At 35.5% G+C, this 23,882-nt stretch overlaps 1 protein-coding gene across 1 annotated transcript in view; it reads left to right on the top strand.

Annotated features, from left to right (window-relative positions):
* Window positions 1-23,882, top strand: part of CNTNAP2 (contactin associated protein 2) — a 1,069,322-nt gene that overhangs the window by 465,566 nt on the left and 579,874 nt on the right. Inside the window, exon 4 of the mRNA XM_009568467.2 lies at window positions 4,782-4,929. Within this exon, the coding sequence (XP_009566762.1) occupies window positions 4,782-4,929 (148 nt within the window). The remainder of the gene's footprint in view (window positions 1-4,781; window positions 4,930-23,882) is intronic.

Here is a 23,882-nt window from a genome sequence, read left to right as displayed (position 1 = left end):
AGTAGGAGAAGTTTTTAATGGTTCTGAATATTATGTTCAGTTTCAGGATAAGGAGAAGCATAAGTCTGTTGTTGTCTTTGTTGTGATGCCATCAGTGATGTCCCATAAAGCAAAACTTAACAGTACCCATATGTTTGTGTCCTGTTGTTCTTGTGTCTAAAGGTTAGGGGATTAAGTGGATTTGTGGGGAAAATGATGAAACAAAATATCCCAATATATACACATGTGGACTCTCAGATATCCTGCCTGGAATGTTCATGCAATATAAAGTTAAAAAAGGATTGCCTTTCTGTCCAGAAAAGTAGTCAGTTTCCTCAGCAAAATGCGCAGATAACTTTATAATGTTTATGCACATAAAAAATTATGAACTATTAATATGTAAAAATATGAGAAAAACAATTAATTCTTGGGTTTGGACTGTATAAGCAGTGTGGAGAGCTGGTTCTTTCTTTGTTTCGGCCAAGAGCTCCCAGCACCCAGCTTACTCTGCTCCTCTTTTCAAGGGTCCAAAGTCTTGACAACTCAAGTGAAGAACAAAGTTTTCCAGATTTTCTTTGCTCTGCAGCCACTGAGCTACCAGCCATAACCAAAGCTGTATCAAGTTAGTAATCCTAGTTTTTGGAAAAGTATTTGGGGATTGTATATAAAACAAAAACATTAAGGTTTAGAGAGCTCCATTCTTAACTCATCTTGGAGTCTTTAAAGAAAACTCAGTTATGTTTCCGACAGACATCTGTGACTTCTTCCATGCTTTATAAAACCATACTTTTATTAATGTGGCTTTTGCTTGTGAAGACTGTTTCTGATTATAAGAGCCATTTATAGAGGCATAGTACCATGGAACATAGACTGTAGTGTTTTCGTTATTGCTGTGACAAAATAAAGCTAGAATCTCAGCTTTCTTTCATAAATACAGACCCATAAATTATTCCCACCTTTGCATAAAATGCTAATTGCAAAATGCAAGGAATTTAATAGTAAGTCTATAACTAAAGTAATGAAAAAAAACCCTTATTAGTTAATGTTATGAAAAAAAAAATTCATCCTCTTTTAACTGGAAAATAAATGTCATCCCGCTATTCCATGCATGGCCCTATTTTTACATCACTCTAGAAAGAGCATACATTGAAGTAATTTTAAGACTTGTCTCTAAATAAATCATTATTTGGATGAAGAATTATTCACCTTAGTTAAATGAGGTGAAGAAATAATTTTCCCCTTAAGCAAGTTGGGTTCTCTGATATGAGAACCCAACATGATCAGTTTTTTAGGTTAAGTGCATTATTTTTCTCTGCTTCACTAAGAGTTGAAAGATTGCTAGCAATTTAGTTGAGTTCTGGCCAACATTCTTTCATACTTTTCCTCTTTGATTAAAGTATGAAAAGTTTCACTTTTGCTGCCTTAATAACATTTCTTTTAATTCACTTTTTAGCCTCCTTACTTCAGAGATCTTTTTTTTTTATGCTGAGAATTTCTTTTTAATCCTTTACTGTAAAAGGTGATCAAAGCATTTTTCAAAAAATGAGATGTTGTAATGTACTTGCTGTATCTGTGAAGTAGGTACTGAATGGTATTGCAAAACTGTCCACTTAAAGGAAGCTTAAACTATTTTTTTCAGTGTCACTCAAATAATAGCTGTGTATTACCTTATTACTATACTTTTCTGCAATACTAATTAGCTTTAACATTTACAATTATTGGTTAGAAAATCATTGTTTCGTAAATGCAACAAACAAAATTGAGTCCGAATCTTAACTTTCCTTAAATTTTCCATCAAGTTTCACAAAATTTTATCTTCACTTTTCTCAGGTTCTTTGTTTATTCAAACAAAATCATACTGGATGTCTCTACTGTGTCACTATGTACAGCAATGTGGTAGAGGCATACTGATAAACCCAAAGTGAATGTCAAATATTGAACAGCTTCTTGCTGCTGCTGCTTCTGCTCAAGAAAGCTCCTGTACCAAAAGCTTTTATTTATTTATTTTTTTTTTAAGTAAAAAAAACCAAATCACTTAATTGTTTGTCCATTGCCATACAGTATCTGTCCTGTAAATTTGCCCTGGTAATTTTTCAAAAATACTTGAAGCTGAACTAATTTTACTCCCAAGGAAGCCAAATGCAAAACTCCTATTAAGTACTTTTGAAAATGTTATTTAACATGTGTTCAAAAGCAGTATTTGGGAAGGATTTGGAGGTATATTTTCCTACCTTTCTTCATTTTTATTCCTTTATTGTCCTGTGGAGCACTCTCTTTGAGAAAAGTAGCTGTTAGTCACAACACATCTTTTCATTGGAGTGGGAACTGAAATACAAAGCAGCATACAGAAGTTGGTATCCAGTGCCAGAAAACAAATGACTTGTAGAACAGAGGATTTTGGAATTGGACTGATGAGACAGTGCTACCTATTTTGCAGACAAGTAAGCCATTTCAGTAATTTTCTAAGTTTGGATTACATGTAGAAAAAACAGGTTACTCATGAAAAGCATGTATCTGGCAACAATAATTAATTGAGTTAATGAGATTGAAAATCTCAAAAACTTTAATTTCTTCAGGTATTTATGTCTTTTTCTGAAAAATAATTCTGTTAAAGGCTTTCTTCTTTCACATTTCTATAGGGTTTTTTTAGAGATTCACTCCCAATTTAAAAAAAAAAATATGTAGAGATCTGTGTCTAAATTATACTTTTAAATCTTATTAAGCTGTTTGTTAACCATTGATAATTGTATTAACTAAATTTTTAAAAAAACTGTCTTTCTGAGTCCACAAACAAAAAATTCCACAAACAAATAGAAAAGGGGATTTTACAGCAATAGTGCATAGTACACAGGCTTCTGTAAATTGATCTTCCAGGCTTGCAATGACGGATTTTGGCCTGATGTTTGCATTATCTGCAGAGCACATATTACTATACCACATTTATCTAAGTGAAGGCTGTATTTAAAAGATATTATTCTGCTGGACACTAAATGAAATACATTTTAATAATTGCGCAAACTAATGACAAGACTGCCCTATTATCTATTGACTGTATTTATGCATTCAGCAAGTGTTGCTGGATCATATACTGATAGAAACCCTCAAAATATGAAACACCTTCTGGTTTCAGCCTTAAGTCTCTCTGACAAAGGACTGGCAAATCTTATGTGAGGGCTCAGAGTTTGGAGGGCTAGAGAAAGTAATTCTGATTTTGAGAATCAGATTTCATCTGATTCATCAATTACTTAATCAAACTATAAAGAAAATATCATGCCCTTCTATGCTCAGCTTCCTTTGCCCCTAATACATCTAGCAAATCAAACAAACAAACTTCAAAACAAAGCAGCCGTCAAAAACATACATGAGGAGAGCTTTGATAAGATTATGCTAAGTATCACAGTTTTTCAATGGGATTTTTTTATCCTCATTCATTGTTTGCTTTCCTTTGTTGTTTATTATCTTCTGTTCAGCTCAGAAGACAGTACTGTTAATTTCCTTATAAACACAAATATAAGTGCATCATAGACATTAATTAATGTATCAGAAGTTCCTCTCTGAAGTGAGGATTTCCATCATCATCATTTTGCACATAATAGCTGCAGTACAGAAAAATTAAGGTATATGTAACCATTAGTATATGTCATTATTTGTGTAGTACACCAAGGAAGGAATTCTATGGATCTTCCTTACATTTACTGTTACCTAGATCTACTGTGCACTGTACAAAATACTATTAATCTAAAATATCTTTTTGGAATAAGAAGTATCTGGGCATGTAATTAACTATTGCTATATGCAGAGGGCTCTTTCAAAATGACTGCTAACTATATGTTGCATTAGTATTCCTTATAGCCCAGTTATTTTTTTGTTTATTTTTTATTCCACTGTCAGTTTTTATTATAGCATTTTATATGGATTTATTCAGATGCCAATGGTGTAGATACCTCTTTTGAATATAAAAATATCTAACTTTCTTTTAAAGAGGATGGACAAACATTCCTTATTTTCATAGTCTCTCTAGCAGTGGATCACCTTTTCTCTATTCATTCATGACTACTCTATTCACTGTTAGAAGAGATGTATTTTTATTGAAAATTACCTGTGAAGAGTTGTGAACATTCTTTTGAAAATGCAAAGAATAACTGAATGATAGTCTTTAACATCTGCCATCAGTGAATGAATGGATTATCTGTAAACTGAAAAGATAAAAATAGAAAATCTAGAAAGTTAACTAGTATGCATTGTTCACTTTCAAATTTGGTGTGATGAATTATTTTACTAAGAGGTGCAAAACAACAAACTAAGTGCTAGATATTTACTTTATTAGTTTTCAAAACTCCCTTGAGACCTCTTGTATCGTTTCCTGACTTCCAAGGTTTTATTCACTAAAACCAGGCTTTGCTCTAGGTGACAACTATGGTTTGGAAAGAAACTAGAAACGCAGGTAATACATCAAAAGCAAAGGAAGTTTTTTAAATTCTTGAAAATTTGAGAAATTGAAGGGAGCAGATTATGTCAGTGTTCATATTTACAGAAAAATGACTGGTGTACGTAATGTTACTGGCAGAGGATGGATTCTTTCCCAAAGCAACCACTCTGAGTTGGACAATTTTATTAAGATCTTAATAACTGAGTAATAGATTAATAATGGTCATTATCAAAGAAACATTTAAACCAAACTTCATTGTAACCTAGACATTCAGAGGACTTCGCTATCTAATGTTTTTCTTCAGAAGAGAAGCTTTATAGTATGTAAATTAGGTGCAATACAATATTTTTCTTTTTCTTCTTCTTTACCTTAGGCATTTCCTGGAAATACAAACTCTGATGGTGTGGTCCGGCACGATTTACAACATATGGTTATTGCTCGCTATGTACGGATAGTTCCTCTGGACTGGAATGGAGAGGGCCAAATTGGGTTAAGAATTGAAGTCTACGGCTGCTCCTATTGTAAGTTTTTCCATGATCATTCTTCCTCCCAGCCCCAAATAAAACTGTCTTTGAATCTCAGTTAAAATTTGAATCTCAAGTACTTTTCACTTAGATAGATTAAGATGTTCCAGAATTGCCAATTATATTACCCAGAGCTTCATTAAATACTTATTGTAACCTCAGCTCTGAATCGCTAGTTTGTTCTTCTCTGAGAGATACAACATTGGAATTCATGATAGTGCTTTGAAGTTGCTCCTTTTGATCTTAATGGCTTCTTTTGCAGATGACTTTGACTGTTATATAAGCATGAACAAGCCAGTTCAGGAAAATATGGTGTTCAGACAAATGTCACATTGGGTCTTGAGGGGGACAGCTAGGAAACAGGACATAATTTATTACCTGCTGCTAGAGATAAAATTAAAGCAAATAAATAAGAATTCTATCAGAGTAGCTCAGATTGTCTAAGTGTATAACATGTTTTTCAGAGGTTTTGCCTTTTAGTATTTGAATATAACTATAGAATATCTTTTGAAACCTGCATGTGCGAATGATTCTAAAATTAAGAACTGATTATGTTTCAAGAAAAGCAAGGGTAGTTTCTAAATGTCCTTCCTTGAATTCAATCCAGCCATTGCTTAAAGAAAGAGTACAAACCTAGAAAAATTGTGTTTGACGTCCTATTTCTAAGCATATATTTTTTTATGCAATAATCTTTCTTTGTTGGTATTTAAACTGGCTGGTGCTATTTGAGATTTGTCTTTTAATAACAAAGTGTTAGAATAAGGTAAGGAGCACAATCTGAAAATCTCATCCATCCACATCACTGGGTGACTTAAGGCATATTGGAACTCTTTGCCATCCTAACTAGCAAAAAATAAAAATGCCTTGTGATTTCAGTTGTTGTTTCGATGTTGATAGATAGTCAAAAGCCTATATACTTTCATTAATCATCAATAAGAACTACAGAGAAAAAAGTTTTGTTATTCATTTTGCTATTTCCGTACAATGAATTGAAGCCTGATTTTAACAATGTATATTAAACCACAGAGAAATTCCCAGCAGATGCAGTAACTTACTTGAGAAATCAAATCTAACTTTCTGTGGTGTTGGTACTGCTGTGCCGAGGTCATGCATGGGTGTTAGATATGTTTGTATAAAGAAAATAGCAGCTCTGTTATCTGTGTAACAGTGGGTTACTCTAAAGTTGATTCTTACTCAAAGAGAAATTGAGCTTCTGAAGTTTTCGGTACCATTGTGATTGTTCTGTGCATGGCTCTTAATAAACAAGTGTTTAACGTTATACTGCTAAAATGTTTTACGTGTTATTTTATGGATACCAAACACTACAGCATGGTTAATTTTGCAGCTTGATAGGTAGTGTACCTCCTCACTTGTACATTAAGTGCATGTTCAGGTGTTTGATACAAGAAACCAACATCTAGTTTACTGTGAAATATGACTCACTTTGACAGAAAAAATGTGGCAGAATCAAACAATAAATACCATGATCTTTGCTGCAATAGTCACAGGTAAAAGGGTAATGTTTTTAATGACAGGCAAAATACTGTAGATACGTGATAGAATGCTTTTAGAGGTTTAAAGTAAATGTGAGAAAAAGTGAAGCACAGCTTGTTGACAAAAATATTTCAGTTATTAGATGAAAAGTTGCTTGTTTGGCAGACTTTTGAAGGAAAAGAAAAAGTATCTGCCAAGGAAACTGTTTGGAACTATGAAAATACTGATAAGATATGTCTTCATACAAGAACTGAAATGGTCAAAAATAACTTTGCAATTTTAGTGAAACAGTACCATTGATCTATTTGATTAGAGGTGACTATAATAACTGTTGAGGGAGATGTGTTTCTATAACGTTAGTAGTAACATTTTACATGTTTACATGTATAAGGACTTTTCTTTCAAAAACTCTCCTAAAATGCAGTGTGGACTTACATGCAGGAAATGTGCTGCCCTCAAAATACTGTCAGAAAACAGCAGCAGAGTAACTGAGAAGAAAAATTAAAAAATCACTGTGTTAAGAGAAAGGAAGGTAGCCCTTTGGTATATGACTATTGCAACAAGGGAGTAGTGCATACAAATTCCCAATTTATCTTCAAATGCATCATTTGGAGCCAGGTGTATGATGCTACCTCCTTCCATGTAGGTGTGTCTTTTGGCTGAAGTAAAGTTTTTAACCTTAAGATTAGAAGTCATTAACCAGTTTGATTTGCTGATTAATAGTGCTGTCATTGAAGTTATTGATCTTTTAGGTAATCGGTAATTTTCAAAGCTTAATTAAAAGATAGGCTTCTAGTTAAATCTGCCCTAAATTTTGGAAACATTACCTAAATAATAAGGCTCCCGAGTGTATCACAATCATAAATTTGTTTAAGTTTATAGATTTATATTGAATATGTTCTTTTATTTAAATATTTTAGAAGGCACATTTTCAGTTATAAAATTGGGTATTCTCTCATGATGTAAACAATGTTTAATTGGGAAGCCATATAGTTAGTGACTACAAAACTATTTCCTTGCACATTACTGCAACCTGGTCACTAATCTCAGAGTATTAAGAAAGATACTTCATTGTGTTGAACCACTTAATTTATAGTCAGGTCATTGATTGCTATGTTTTGTGGTTCCTGCTTTGTTTGCGCATGCGTATAAGATACACATTTTGGTTTTTTTGTATCAGAGGTGTTTTTCCTTGCCCAGCAAAGAAAGGGAAAAAGGTGAGCGTTCCAGGCAGGGGTTACAGCTCACATCTGTTCCCTGAAGAGGTTCACAGCATTACAAAATCTTTCAGTTTTGTTTTGCTTTAAGTTTGAAACCTGGACTGTCTTCAAAACTGCATGTTTGTATTTTGGGTAGATGAGATATGTGTCGTTGTCTCCTGAAGTAGAAGTCACTGAAAAAGAATTAGGGCCTCACTCTGTAACAGGATTCACAATGAACTTTGGTTGGTTGGTTGTTTGTTTTTTTTTATCTGTGAATAAATGCTGACATCAAATTTAGAAAATATTTTAATTCCTCTGAGGGCAAAACTGAGTATGATGTCTGACACAAATACCCCAAGACTAACCATATAGCTCAGGAAGAAAGAGTGGGAGGAGAGAGACAAATTGATGGTTACAACACATGTTCTAACCTGTCACAGTGAGACAAGGCTCAACTCTATCGCTTCACTCAGTATGAGTGGACATGTGTTCAAATACAGACATTTTCTTACACTTGGTCTGAAAACGTCAATGTGTGCCAGCACATAGTGCTTTGTCTGTGAAGCAGTTTTTAGCTAATAAAAACACCACAGCAACTGAGAACCCACCCTATTCACCAAACCCAGGTCCTTGTGATTTCTGCCTCTTCCCAAAGATCAAGTCAGTGCTCTTAGGAACCCATTTTCTGTCAGTAGAAGATGTGGAAGCAAAACCGATAGAATTCCTCAACAGTCTTTTAGAAAGTGAGCTGTGTAATTGCTTTGAATGTTGGCAGCTGTGTGTCAACTCAGAAGGGAAATATTTTGAAGGTGACTAGTTGATTTTCTTAATTTGTTAAACAAAGAGTGTTACAGGCATAGTATCTTTTTCTGTGTGTCCAACCTCATATGTCTTATTAAAAAAATAATACTAAAATTGGGTAAATAACTTGCTTAATGGCTATATTAATGAAGGAGTGGCATGAGAACAATAAGTTTGGAAAGCAATAATAAATAGACTATTAAGTAAAATAACATTTTTAATCACTGGAAGTTTTAGCTTTTGCTTTAAAATGATCTATTTCATACACTGTAAAGGGAAAAGGGGCCTTTACACTTGCAATGACATCATTTATCAAAAAGCAAGTCACAGAGAAGAAAGTAGTATAACCACAGGCAAAATATCCACTGAATCCGTTAAGTCAAAAGTGATGGAAGATTTTTATTCATGCTCTTCCGGAGACAGAGAGCAAAGGCTCATGACATATATCTACCATCACGTCCACATTTATGAATTTTTGAGACAGGCAGCAAAAACATGGCATCTGGAGGCTAAGACAACTACAGGGTAGTATGTTTTACTAATGATTCGTGAAGATCATAATAAGCTCATGCAGGATTATTGCCATATGAATAGTTCCCTTAATCTCTATCCTGTGGCAGATGAATGCGTACAAAAATGGTGATAGTGATATTATTACAAAGTCTTCAGCTACGCTTTTCAAGATAGCTGTATGAGGCCTTCTGAGTGCTAAAATCCTACGAGTGGAAACCACTCATTAATACCTTGGTTCACAGAGCTTTTTGATACGGCTGTCTTGATTTTCTGCATTTAAACTCTATCTGAATCTGAATCTTTTTGATGCAGTTTTACATCTGATGGCAAGAACTTTCAGTTTCCAGTTGATTAATTTCTGAAGTGTAGGATATGCTTGAAAAAGAATCGCTTGGGAATGGCAGAAAGTCATGCAAATACTGAATATGCACAAGGCAAATAAGTAGCAGGAACAATGTTAAATATCCATGAATGTCTGCAAAAGGAGCTGTTTCCTTTTATTGACCAGCTCTGTTTGCTAATACTTAGCAAGCAGTGGAACTGAACAAATGTCATCTGAGCTATGTTTGCAGACCTGTTCATTTCAGTTATTAACAATACTACTTATATTGTGCTACGTCAAATGCTACTGTTTCGTGTTCCTGATTAGTGACTGGCACTTTTTGGGGGTTGGAGGGAAGAGTGGTGGAAAGAAGAGAAAATACTAGCCACAGTCCTTAGGGTTTTATGTTTGTGTGGTGAACATTTTCTCTCCAGATAGTAAAGTGAACAAAACCTTGGTCATGGAAACAAGTTACAAGAACAAAAATAAGGTTTTCAGATGCTGTTAAGGAATGAGCCAAGTGAATGTTTGCAAAAAATATTTAGGAAGTATTAAAGTGCTAAGATCTTTTGGGTAATTGATGATTTAGTTATTCCTGTCTACCTTCAGTGAGTTTGATTTAAACCACTGCTTTCTTTGACAGTTAATTCCACATTCAGCTATACTCATTGTTAGGAATTTTTATGTCATATTTAGTTGAAGTCTTCTTTGCTTGGTTTAATGCTATTGAGGTTAACTAACTATCCATTTCTCCCTCACCTTCTCACATGGTTGCCACATATATTTAATAAGAAACCTCCATCCTGTCCAGAGTCAACTGTTGCATTCAAACATCAAAGGGACATTTAATGTACATGAGAAAGCTGCTATGATTTTACTTCTGTTGATTCTGTTCAAGTGTCACTTGGACGGATTCAATAGTATGCCCTGGACATTTTGTTTCACTGGTATACCATTTAAAAGAAAAACAAAACAAAATAAAAAAAAACCCTAAACCCTAATGTATCTATCAAAGACCCTTGATGTGTCATGATTGGTATTGGAACATCCCATGCAGAATAAAACACAGATTTTTATATATATAGATGCGTGCATACATATTTCTGCTATAACACTTTCAGTACCTGTGTTAATATTTACCTGTATGGGGAAAATACTAATGTAGTCCAATAGTCTGCATAAATGATTCCCTGCCTCTTCTTATTTTATTACTTGCAATAAATGTGCCACTAAGTTGTCTGGTCAGACTTTTCTGATGGTCTGAGTGGGGGAACTGCATACAAATATTAACAGGAAGAAAGGAAGAACCATCTTGAAGCATATATTCTGTGAAATCATGTTTTCATCTTTCTAGCACTTTTATTAAATTGCTGCAAATAACAGTGCTTTGAATATACAGGGATTTTAAAGAGGGAGAAAAAACACAGTGCTGAAACAATCATTTAGCAGTTCTTGTGAACTGGCTAAGTTTGCTTGTGACAGTGGATAGAACAGCTAGAAATTCTGCTAAACATCCAAACTTTTTTCCCCCTTTTCTCTTAAACTTCATTATTTTTATGCTAGGTGGTTCTGTACATATTAGGTCTATATGGGGGGGGGGGGTTAGCCATCATTGTCACAGCTCAGCAGCTACAAACATAGCTTGATATCCTCTTTTTGACATTAAAAGTGCATGGCTGAATACTCAGTAAACTATGGAGAATGAGGGGAAAAAAATGCTGAACATTTTCTCTGCTAACATTTAAAGATCTGTTTGAATACGTGCACTGTTTGTAAGGTTGCTTTTTTTGTTAGCATACTTTCTAGCTTTTTGACACGGGGGAGATTTTCTTCTCTTTAAGGGTCATGATAATGGATACCTTTTATCCTCCATATATAGGTCATAGCAGTCGTTAAGCAGCAGAGTTTTGCAATTTAAGACTAAAAATGCTGTCTTTCTTTATAAGTATTCTTAGCACAGATTGTTTCCCCCCATCCTCTCTCCAGAGGGAGATGGTTGTGATTGTTCCTATGTACATATGCATATGTTTTAATATGAAAATAAGTGAGAACAAGCTTCAGTCCATTTATTATCTTTGCTTGTTATCGTTAAAAAATATGGCTCTATTTTAGTAGTAGGTACTAACTGAAACATCAAAAATCTATTTCCTGCAATTTAAAAAGAAAAATAGTCAGCATTTATGTACTGGGTTAAAAAACTTAGTTTTAAAATTAGAAGATTCAGACTGAAACAGAAAAGAAAATATTTCCAAATATATGATTGTTTAATTTTAACTCTTTTTTTATAAGGGAATATTTCAGAAAGATTTGGCATAAAACAAGTTTGTGGTAAAAGACGTCTTTAAAACATATCTTCATATTTTATTCTATACCTCTTTGATGATCTGATGCAATATGATTTTTTTTTCTCTGAACTTTTTGAAACTCGTAGAAAACCAGTAGTCCATTTTTTTTCTATTTCTAGTTGTAAATAATTTACTGGTAGATATTCTCAAGCACCACAGCTCTGAGAACTGCAACAACCATGTGTATTCTTCACAGGTTCATTAGTTTGTTGGCAATGAATGTATAATCAGTATGAGAAAAACAAGTATATTTTGTATGAACACATGACCCACCAGCTTGTTCAATTGTATTCTCAGGCAGTTTTCAATTACACTTGAACATTTTTTTAATCATTCAGCATTTCTTTTAGAAGGATGTATGTAGCTGATTCATTTGAAAAAGCTCTTTTATGATTTTTTTTCTGTGTATTGGAGAAAAACTAAATAAATAGAATGTATGGCCAAATATGATAAAATCTTGCAGATTTTGATTATGGTTTATTAAAGCCATGTCTGCCTTTTCTGTTGTTGAAAAGAACAGACTAATATTTTCAAAACCTACAGGTTTTCCAGTAATTGCCCACACAATCTGAAGAACGGGTCTTCCATGCAGTAGTCTGTGATCAGCTTATAGGAGGATGAAGATTTTAAAAGCATCTTTAGGAACAGTAAACATCTGAAAAAATAGAAGACTGAAGTGAATTTACAGCAGGGATGGTAGCATTCAGGTCAAAAGGTTCAGTCTAATCACAGTACTGTCTTTTTTAATGGTTTTGCCTGAATGAGGGCTCATGATGATTTTGCCCAGCATTATTTTCTCGCATTCCCTTAAGTGCTGAGTGATCCATTTGTCTGTGGTGACTTATTCACTAGAGAAATCAGGTGTTTTTTTTCTCATGAAATAAAGTCTTCAGCAGATTTCAAACTATAGGTCTGAGTTCTTTGTCATTGATTTGGAGCCTGAAGGGCCTCACTAGTGTTTATTATTCTGCATGTCTGGAATAAAACATATATTAAGTATACAGTTAAGTCCAAGCTTGATTCAGTTTATTCTACTCTTTCCCTAAAGGTTAGGTGAAAATGAGACTCAGGAACTATATGCAGTACATCCCTATGCCGAGTTGAGTTTCTATACAAAGTGCTGTTTTAAATCTGGAGCCCCATCTTTATGAGAAAAGCTTAGGAGAATTAGGTCACCGTGATGCAACCTTTTCCCCAAATTCTCTACAACAGGAAAACAGTTCAGGTTTTCCCATCCCAAAAGGGTGACATGGTGTGCCTCTTCTTTACCGGCCTATAAGGGTCACCTCGGCCTTCACTTGCTGCTGACGTTGAGAAATGAATAGTTTAGTTGGAATGATCTGCCTGACCACTTCTGGGCTGACCAAAAGTTAATGCATGGCGCTAAGGCTGTTGTCCAATTAAACACTGACAGGCATGGCACATCAACCAGCTCTCCAGGAAGCCTATTCCAGAGTTTGACCACTCTCTCAATAAAGAAATGTCGCCATATGTCAAGTCCAAATCTCCCCTGAGGATACAGTTTTGAGCTTTTCCCACATGTCCTGGCAGTATATACAAAGGAGCAGAAATCAGCACCTCCATCTTGCCTTTTCCTCCTCAGGAAGCTGTAGAAAGCAGTGCAGTCATACCTCCAACACTCAGCCTCCTTCTCTCCAAAACAGACAAACCCAGCATCCTCAGCCACTCCTCAGAGGACATGCCTGGCAGCCCCTTCACCAGTTTTGTTACCCTCCTCTGGACACATTCAAGTACCTTGACATCGTTTTTAAAGGCTGGGGCCCAGACCTGCACACGATACTCGTGATAAGGCTGCACCAGGGTTAAATACAGTGGAATAATCACTAAGCTTTCAAAAGCAGATTCCCACGGGACACTGCAAAGTAGCTTCCTGAGTTGCTTAGCATTTGTTGTCTTTAGATTCAGGATAACAATTCTGCTGACCTCTTTTTCCTTATACCAAATGTTTTTAACTCAACCATCTGGTGTTCATTGTGACCTGGATAGCCACCTACCATCACATCCACCACGACTCCTTCTCTAGTAACAAATAACAACTCTAGGAGGACATCCTTCCTAGTCGTCTCACTGAACACTTGTGACAAGAAATTTTCTTCCACAGACTTCAGAAATTTTTCAAACTTGCACTCCATGACAAAATGGTATCCTATCTTATGTCTGGGAATTTGACATCTCCCGCAAGGATAAGATCTACCGATCCAGATGTTTCTGTTGATTGCCTATAGAATAACTCATCAGTGCTCTCAACCTGGGCAGGTAACCTCTCTCTAGCTTCAACTCTTCCACCTTGCCTGCCCTGCCTAGCGCTATAGTCCTTCATCCAGCACTCCAGTTGTGGGGTTCATTCCACCAAGTCTCAGTACTACCAATTACACGAGAGCTCTGGGAACAGACCAAAATTCCAGTTCATTTCTGTTTGGTTTTCATACTTCATGTGTTGGCTTACAAGCTTTTCAGACATGCTGCTAAACTCTTAAGTGTTCCCTGGAGCAGCAGTGTAAACGCTTCCATTAGCATTACCATCTTCAGACAAGCCATGCCAACCCTTAGCTTACCTTCAACTTTCTTGACTGTATCCCCGTCCTAAGAGGGCACACTTACCTTTCTCTCTAGCCCTTCCTCCAGTGCTAAACTGGAGAATGAGTCAAGGGTTTCTGCAGTGTCCCACTGGCATTTGTCCTGTCCAACAGTTGTTGTATCTGTTAAAGGCCTGTAGGCAAATAGGAAGCCAAACAATCTTCTGAGTCTGTTTCATGTACCAGTGAATTATACTAAAAGCCAACAAATTTTCAGCTTGACTAAGCAACCCCCTAGATTCAATGGTTTCTGTTACATTGGTGTCAGATGTCGTGTAAGCTTTCCAAGACTGGATTTTTGCTGCTGTTCTTTTAGTCTAAGCATTTCTAAGGCTGTCACAAGAAATTGTTAATTCACAAATGGCAGAGAATGCTACAATGTGCATAGTAAAATATTAGCTCTGTTCGGATGACTGTGATCTGAGTAAAGCCTGCTGAGCTGCAGCACATATTAAAAGGGAAAGAGGTAGTGGGAATTTTCAGTCATAAATTCAGCGGAATTTTCTTGTGTTCCTGGTGAGTTGTAACTTACATTCATTCAGCTTATTGATGTCTTACAGTAAATGGTTGTTAAACTGGGGCAACAGTTTTAATAAACATCTTTAGTACTGTCCTTTTATTGACTGCTCTACGAGTCAAAAGGAATCTAGTAAACTGTCTTTCAGCTGTTTATCATTGCAAGCTTTCTCTTGCTGACATCATTTTTCTCTCCCTTCCACTGTCAGTTCTTTTCTCAAAAAGTCTTTCCTGTGACTGCTCTTTGATAGCCTTAAATGTGTATAATTACCTGATTCCATTCCTTCCTTGTCTGTTTTTTTGTAAGAATAGTGTGAAGAACAAAGGCAACATTTAGGATTGTTCTCTGAATTTTCAATGGCAGCAGAAACTCACAGTCCCTTTTATGCACTTAGACGATGAATATGTGGCCACTTGAGAGAAAGAATGAATTGTCTGGCAGTTCTCACCTGTGGAAAAATGTTGAAGTGATTTCAGTCTAGCTATTCACATACTCAGCTGTTTTGCTGGGAGCTAGAAATACCCAACACCCCTTAGTATCTGTATTCCTTCTAAAATATGGATCTGTGATGGTAGAAACACCTAAACTAGAGATAATTTTTGGAAATGTGAGGTTCAGGATGTATGATAAATTTTAGACTCAGTCTTGCAGGCACATCTTTCGCCTTCATCAAAACTCAGTGTAGGGGCTGATGTAAATTTAGCTTTAAAATTACGTGTAGCAGCTTCATAGGGGGATGTTGGTCATCATTAGTTGAAATATAATTCATCACAAGTATTAAATATATGTGGCATTAGTTTTAAAAGCAAATCAGCAGAATAATTGCCCAGGCACGGAGTATGCCTCTGTAAACCTAAGATAGGTAGTAGTACAAATCACCGATGTGTAAATTGAGAGAAGACAGTACCATGCCTTACACTCTGTTTTTACTAATTTGTTGTAAATTTTGAAGCTAGCAGAAGGGAAAGAAGAAGCACGTTGGAAGTCTTTCCTTTGCAAATTATATTGAGACCCAGTGGCTTCACATTACAGGCTTTCTGTTAGCTGATCATTCAATGCTTAACACCATTTTTATGCAATATGTCTTTGTTTTTTCTCTCATCAAGGGGACTTTCAGATGAAATCAAGTAGATTACCTTTTCCTCAAGCAAAAACACGCTAGAAGGCTGGTTTATTTACAACAGATTAACAGAATACACTGCTGCAGGTCATAAGATGTGAGGTTTCAAATTGAACATAACTCAGAGTTATTTGGCAATTCCATTGAAAACCTTTAATTTTGCATTATTCCACCTATACTCTGACTCTAAGTTTGACAGATATGTCTTAGGACAGCTGCAGATATAGTAAAAGAAATATCTCTATATAGCATTATATTTTGCACAGATAAAGTAGGAGGTTTGAACGATTGATCTTCAGTCATAATGCAGACACCAAATACTCATTGTGAATAAACCTAACTCTTCCTTTTCTTGCATCTAGCTGTAGAAAGAAACTTTATCAAGCTAGGCAAGCACATACCCCCACGTTATTTCACCCAGGAGATAAGATATCTTAACTATCTTTTCCATGTACTTTAAGTTTTATTTATGTTAGAAAATGAATAAAGTGAGTATTGTTCTCATATTTGTGTATAAAAGTTTCCATATTTCCAATAAATACCCTAGGCTGAGCTGAAAATACTTTGAGGAATTCAAATCCCATTGAACTTTGGAAAAGCATACCAGGATAGGATAAGAAAAAGATTTTTTTTTTTTTTCCTAGTGCTTTCTGATAATTTTGAAAAATTTCCTGCTCAGCTATGTGAGAAAAGCCAATTAGACATTTCCTAGTGTTTTATTCTTTAAAAGAGAGAAACAGGGTATCTCAACAATTAGTAATCTTTCTGTGAAATAAGAAATTGATTATTTAGTTGTCACACGTTTGAAAAACTGATTTTAAAGTAAATTATTTTTGTATTTTCTACATTTTTCTATTGACAGTTTTAAGGCAAAGTATCAGCAGGATCTGATGAAAAATATGCTGCCACAAATCTTTCATCCATCAACACTAAAACCAATAGTTACAGAATATATATAAATTAGTGCCATAGTTGCTTTCAATGACATTTTCCTTGCACTTATTAAGGTGTAATTTCTCTTGAACTTTAGGGAAACAATAGCAAAGTTGCAGTTCACAGCTTGAAAGAACAGTATTTAAAATCACAAACAAAAGAACTTGCAACATTTAAAGAAAATTACAGTAGTTTGTTTTGTTTTTTTTTTTTAATTTTGTACATGTTTTAGGATAGGTTGCATAGCTCAGGAGTAGAGCTTATATAATTCAGCTGGATATAATATATTTTTATTCACCCTTGTATCTTTGCTGTTTCAATGTGTATTGGTCTGTTACTGGCAGCTTTCAGGCATTTTGTTTTTTCTGAACTCAAACATTACCTGACTATGCAGTTGGTATTATCTGGTCGTATACTGCATCAACATAAAAATATAAATAAGCATATAAATATAAATAATATAAATAAGGAAATAAGCATTGGAATTTCTGTTCAATATCTGAAGAGACTGCTTCTGCTTTAACATGATTTATATGCAGACTATTGCTACTTTTAGTAATTTTTTGTAGTAGATAATATGAGCAAAGAAGATGAATATAATTTTAATAAAATATTTACAATAGAATATCAAACTAAAGCAAAGCTAAAAATGGTTCCAACACAAGTTACTTTATCAAGTAGAAACATTACTTGAACATACATGTAGTTAATCCAATCAACAGTTTTGTTGACCAAATAAACCTATACTAGCATTTTGTTGTTGAAGACACTGTATAGACTACATTCTTACTCTTTGCAAATTACATGGTTATTTCCAGACAGAAGGATTTTTTTTAAACAAAGGCTGAAAAAGGGAAGTGAATGGAAAATAAGGGAAAATAAGCTGGAGGAGTAGCAAGATGAACAGAGGAGAGAAAGCTGGAAGTCTATTACGGTAAGGGCTGTCCAAATCCAGCTAAAACTAAAAGTAATGACAGGAGCAACGGAATCCTTCTCTGACTCAGTGTGGCCATATAAAATATACCCATACAAGGCCAGGGCTGTGCAACCAGTGGTGATAATGCAGGTTCTAGGAATAATGCCTAAATTATAGCCAAGTGAGATTAATGCATAATTTTACAATATAGGTTTCTTTTTATATCTTCCTTTTCCCTCTGGCATCTGTATTAACTTGGGTTCTGAAAGGAATGGGGAAGCAAGTCTTTCATGGTCTTGTCCACCAGGCATACCCAATTTCTGATGTCCGTCTTCAGATACATTGATTTTCCATCTCCAACTCCTTCTCTTTTTCAGATGTGATACTAATTCAGCTTACTGATTTTCTGCTTTGATTTATTTCATCCTCTTGTCTTTCAAGATTTTTCATGTTTTTTTGAACAACCTTATAGAATAAAATGACCTGGACTTCTGTTGTCTTCAAACACAAAAGTGTAGGTCTTTTCCAACTTTTCTATTTTTTCTAACAGTAAATCAGATTTGTTCGGATGTCCCTCCATTGATTATGTATTTCTAACAAACACCTTACTCTACATTAAATTGGATTTTATAAGAAGAAAAATATTGTTAGTGTTCCTGAATCCTCTGTCTCAAAATCTGGGTTTATATATGTTATTTTGACAAAATTTACAAGTATTGATTAGATTTTTATGTATAAAAAAAGGGAATAAAACTGACATTTATTGCAATTATGCATCTTTAAGTGTTTATAAACATTGAATTCTTAATTCTTTTTAGCTGATGATGGGTAAAAGGTAAAGTGGAGAAATAATTTTGCATTTTTTGAGGAAAAAAAGTACTCTGTGATTTTAAGGTTCAGAGTAAAACAAACTATGAGCATTTACTCCAAGGAGTGTACACTCACTAAAGTGGAAAAAAAGTTTATGCCATTTTGTATATGTAGAACAGTGTATTGTTTCCTTTAAAATGTAGTGACCAGTTTTTACAACTACTCGTGTATTCAGGAGAATTTTAGCAGTTCCCCCCTCCAAGTTCTGCAGGCATTTTTAGTCCAAAACACACTTTGTCCAAGTGTTTCAGCACAAAATATGGTGAGTGTGACATTTTATTCTACCACTTGGAGATTACAACTTCATTCTTGTGGAAGAAAAAAAAAAGAGAAAGAAAAAGATGTTATTACCCCAGAACAAACACAGTATCAGAATAATCAAAGAAATCAATGTTTTATTCACAGTCATTGCAGTAAAACCTTTAACTCAAGCTGGTATTTTGTTAATAAAATATAATCTAGAATGACACATTAGGAGAAATCTTTTTTTATATGCTTAGTGCTCAAAAGCTTAAAATATGTAACAATACTGTAATAATTAAAGCATATTAACAATTACTGCATTTCATATGCAATCCATACAAACCTACAAACCTGAAAAACTATAAGTTTAAAATAAACAAACGAAAAATGAGCTGGCAATTTGTAGTTTAGTCTTAAAAGTAAATTCCACTTTCACAACAGTTTCACAAGACACTCTTATGTCTGAAAAGACATGAAATCAAATGCTTCTCAGAAGAAAGGCATTAACAATGATAGTAAGTAGGGAGCACCATGAGAATTGCTCTCCCTCCCTAAGGCATTAAAACTTCTGTCTCGCAACCCCAGAATTAAAATGTGTCCTGTATGTTGTTATTTGGATAGAATCCTTGATGGAACTTTATGATCACCCTTTTCAATTTCATCTGTAATTAACCAGGAGAAACCACAGGAAACATAGCAAAGCCAGAAGTGCCAGGAGCTACAGTCACACACTGGGACACCTCCTTTGCTTGTCTTCTACAATGCATGGATGAACTCTGGTACTGGGAGATGGTGAGGATGGCAGGCTGATGCCCAGTCCTCTGTTCTGTAAAACTTCTAGGGCTGGAAATAGTCAAGCTTTGATGCATTCTCTGCTACTGAAAGGTAGACTTTTAGATTCTTGGCTACCTTTTCTTATCTACTTAATGTTTTTTCACACTGATAGTGTCATGTGAGCATCTCTAAGGCTCATGTGTTTAACTGAAATTCGCATAGGATTAGAATTCTGATCAGAAACACTGTAAAGTGAAAGAAGCACGCTTGTTGGTCCATGAAGTCCAGGCCTTGAGAATCCTGCTCTTCCAGAATGAAGGCTAGGATCTATCCTTGTTGCGTTCTTATATGATGAAAACAATAAATGTTGCTATCAATGTTTGCATGCCTGATCTTAGATTTCTCATCTGTGTTTGAAGACACAGTAAAAAAAATGGTTTATTCAAAGTTCTCTGTACCTATAAATCTCACTGTATGTATTGCACACTGCTTGTATTAAGCACTTTGAATAATTCATGTGTGCCATTTCACACAATTGCATAAAGACTTGTCAGAATTAGGAATCAATTTGGGGAACTTTGCATACAGAAATTATTCCTGAATGTTTTGAAGTTAACAGCTTGTACAAAAGGAGTAGAATTACTCTGACTCTTTAAAAATATTTCCTCTAGAATGTCTATAATTTGACAGTATTTGCTTTTCAGTATCAGATGGGCCACAGCTTCAAGAATTACTTGAGTTATATCCTATATACCCATCCATAACAGGGTACTCAGATTACTCGAAAAACTTTTCCATACAAGACTTGACTGCAGTGACCTACATTTCATACCTACAAGGATAATTTTTTGCTTTGCAGAAGTAACCTTGAAAGTAGGAATGATACTGCTACTAGTGCAACTTAATGGCAATGGGATTGCTTGAAAGCCAGCTGCACATTAGGTGCGTAAAATGTTAACATGTATAAAGCGCCATTACAGGAGCACTGTAATTTTTCCCATATCTAATTGAAGTTGTTTCATTCTGTTTTTTCTGTAATGCCTTCTTTACAGTTTTGTATGTAACTGACTTTTTGCTCCTCTGTTCTCTTCTTTTTTTGCGACAAACTTTCACAAACACTATTACTTAAGCTGACACCAGCATAGCTGTTCATATTACTGTATAAGCTATTGTCATATGCTTTGACCATGAAACTGGAAGTGGTAGTCACATAGCTATTAAAATAGGATCCATTAATTATGTTGTTGTCTGACTGTCTTTGTGTCAGCAAAGCAAAAGTGACTATGCAATAACAGTACCTACCAGGGGTCTGTTTCCAGAGTGATCAACTTTTTCTCGAGAGGACCAAATGACCAGCTTGGGTCATGCAAGGCTACCACTTAAGAATGTGCTATTAAAGCAGCATCACAGTGCTCCTAAAAAGAAGTAGTTAAGACTTTATTTTTTGAAGAGTTTTGAGGTTCTGTTTCTTTGTCTCTGTCTCATATAATTCATTAGGTACTCATATCAGTTGGTTTTCATTTCAGATGATCTGCAATTTCATAACACAGTAGGTTAAATTTGGAGCAACTTCTCCGTTTTCTTGCATCTGTGTATCTAATCATATTCCTCATGTTCATTTATATTTCTATTCAGGAGATATGAATTAGATGTTAATGAAGGGACTTGTTCAGCATTTCTTAGTAAGACAAAATTCCTATTAATTTCCCTTACATAAAGGCGGAGACTAGAATTCATAATGAAGTATTATCTTTCATAAGAGGCATTCTTGGCAGAAATTCAGTTGTTTGTTGGATGAGCTAAAAAGTCTTTGTTCCCTTTACATCTATCCACTGCAGCTTGCCTGTAATGATAATTAAACATGTACTGTCTGACCACACCCTTCAGCTTTTTCTCTGGGTGACAGAAATGTTCACAGATGTAAAAATGTTCCGAGTGTTTTATTACACTTCCTTGGTACCTTTTCTATGTCTCTAATGCAATTTTTCAGATTTTTAAAAACATACTTAAGTTACCGCTGGTGTAGATGGGTAGCTAAAAGACACATAAAAATACCTAATAATGTTCAGAACAGCCATATTTAGCCATTTAACCACTAGAGTCTCCGAAAAATCCTAAGCAGTAGTTAGTGTTACTAGCAAAATACATGATTAAATCAGATTCACAATTCCCATATAGTACTTTTCTTATGGTCCCCATGCTGTACAAAGTTAGTAATTAATCTCTGTCATGAAATAATTATGCACAAACCATTCTGATTCCTCTAGAGGAGTGTTCTGAGGCTTTGTATTTATTTTAAAGAAATCATTCGTTCTTCAGAAATTCTTTTTACTGAATATGCCTTTAAGGAAGCACCCATTTTGTTTCATGGTTACACTTTGTTCCATATTCAAATTTTTCAAAATACTCAAATTTTGTACAACTATGACTAGTTTTCTAACTAGTCAACAAGATGCAGATTCCAATAGACACAAATGCAGTATTATGCTCAGCTAAATCAGCAGCAGAATCTGTAAATATTATTTATCTAAAACATGTATGAATCAATGATGAAAAAATAATCATTTAATGATAGTATCTCATATCTTTGCTCTGAACAGATGCATGAGCTTGGTTAGAAGGACTTATGAGCTTCTAATGACTTACATTATTTATCTATATATGGCAAAATAAGTACTATTCTTATTTGAAATGCAAGTGTATATTTGATAACATTTGGCAAAAAGAACATAGTTACTCATAGATTTATGTTATATACAAAAAGAATATTTTTTCATAGAATGCTGTTCCATTAGAATACACACCTCCATTACATTTACATTGTGCCTATGTTTGCTTCTGAGAAAATTCTGGCACTCAAAGTGTCTTGAAAGAGACTGAGCTCCCAGGCTCCGTGTGCTTTTGGTCTTTAGAAAGGGGATTGTAAAGAACAAAGCAAAGGACAGATGAGTTTCTGGTTTCCTTATCCCAGAACCCAAGCAAGTGGTAGCTGTTTTCAAAATACTATGAATTTCACCAGAAGCACACACAAAAAGCAAATGAAACGTTTCTAAACCCTTTAAATTTTTCACAGAATAGTAATTAAAATTCAAGTATATTATCATATTTGTATGCATTTAGTGAAAAGAAAGTATGTTGTCCTGGGTCATGAGACAACCAGATGGTGACCAGGGAGGTAAACCCCCTCCTACAGTAGAGGAGGATCAGGTTTGTGAGCACTTGAGGAACCTGAACATATATAAGTCTATGGGACCTGATGAGATGCATCCCAGAGTCCTGAGGGAATTGGCAGATGTGGTTGCCGAGCCACTCTCCAAGATATTTGAAATGCCATGGCAATCAGGAGAAGTCCCTGGTGACTGGAAGTAGGGTAACATTGTGCCCACTTTTGAAAAGAGTAGAAAAGATGACCCTGGGAACTACCAACCTGTCAGCCTTCCCTCTGTGCCTGGGAAGATCATGGAACAAATCCTCCTAGAAGGTATGCTAAAGCACATGGAGGACAGGGAGGTGATTAATGCTAGCCAGCATGGCTTCATCAGGGGCAAATCCAGTATGACCAACTTGGTGGCTTTCTATGATGGGGTAACTGCAGCAGGGGGCACGGGTAAAGCAAAGGAAGTGATCTTCCTAGACTTCTATAAAGCCTTTGACATGGACCCCCACGACATCCTTCTCTTTAAACTGGAGAGAGATGGATTTGGTAGGTGGACTATTCAGTGGATAAGAAACTGGTTGGATGGTCCAGGTGGAGACCTGCGACAAGTGGTGTCCCTCAGGGGTCTGTATTGGGACCGATGCTGTTTAATATCTTCATCATTGATATTGATAATGAAACTGAGTGAACCCTCAGCAATTTTGCACATGACTCCAAACTGAGTGGTGTAGTTGCCACACCAGAAGGACAAGATATGATTCAGAGGGACCTGGACAAGCTGGAGAAGTGGGTCTGTGAGAACCTCATGACATTCAACAAGGCCAAGTGCAAGGTCCTACGCCTGGGTCGGGGCAATCCCTGATTTCAATACAGGGTGAGGGATGATGTGATTGAGAGCAGCCCTGCAGAGAAGGACTTGGGTGTGCTGGTCAATGAGAAGCTCGGCATTAGCTGGCAATGTGCACTCGCAGCCCAGAAGGCCAACCATGTCCTGGGCTGCATCAAAAGAAGCATGGCCAGCAGGGCGAGGGAGGTGATTCTGCCCCTCTATTCCTCTCTTGTGAGACCTCACCTGGAGTATTGTGTCCAGTTCCAGAATCCTCAACATAAGAAGGATACGGAGCTGTTGGAATGGATCCAGAGGAG

This window comes from Cuculus canorus, chromosome 2, assembly GCF_017976375.1.
Source record: "Cuculus canorus isolate bCucCan1 chromosome 2, bCucCan1.pri, whole genome shotgun sequence".
Lineage (NCBI taxonomy): Eukaryota > Metazoa > Chordata > Aves > Cuculiformes > Cuculidae > Cuculus > Cuculus canorus.
This window is presented reverse-complemented; position numbering and strand designations above follow the sequence as displayed.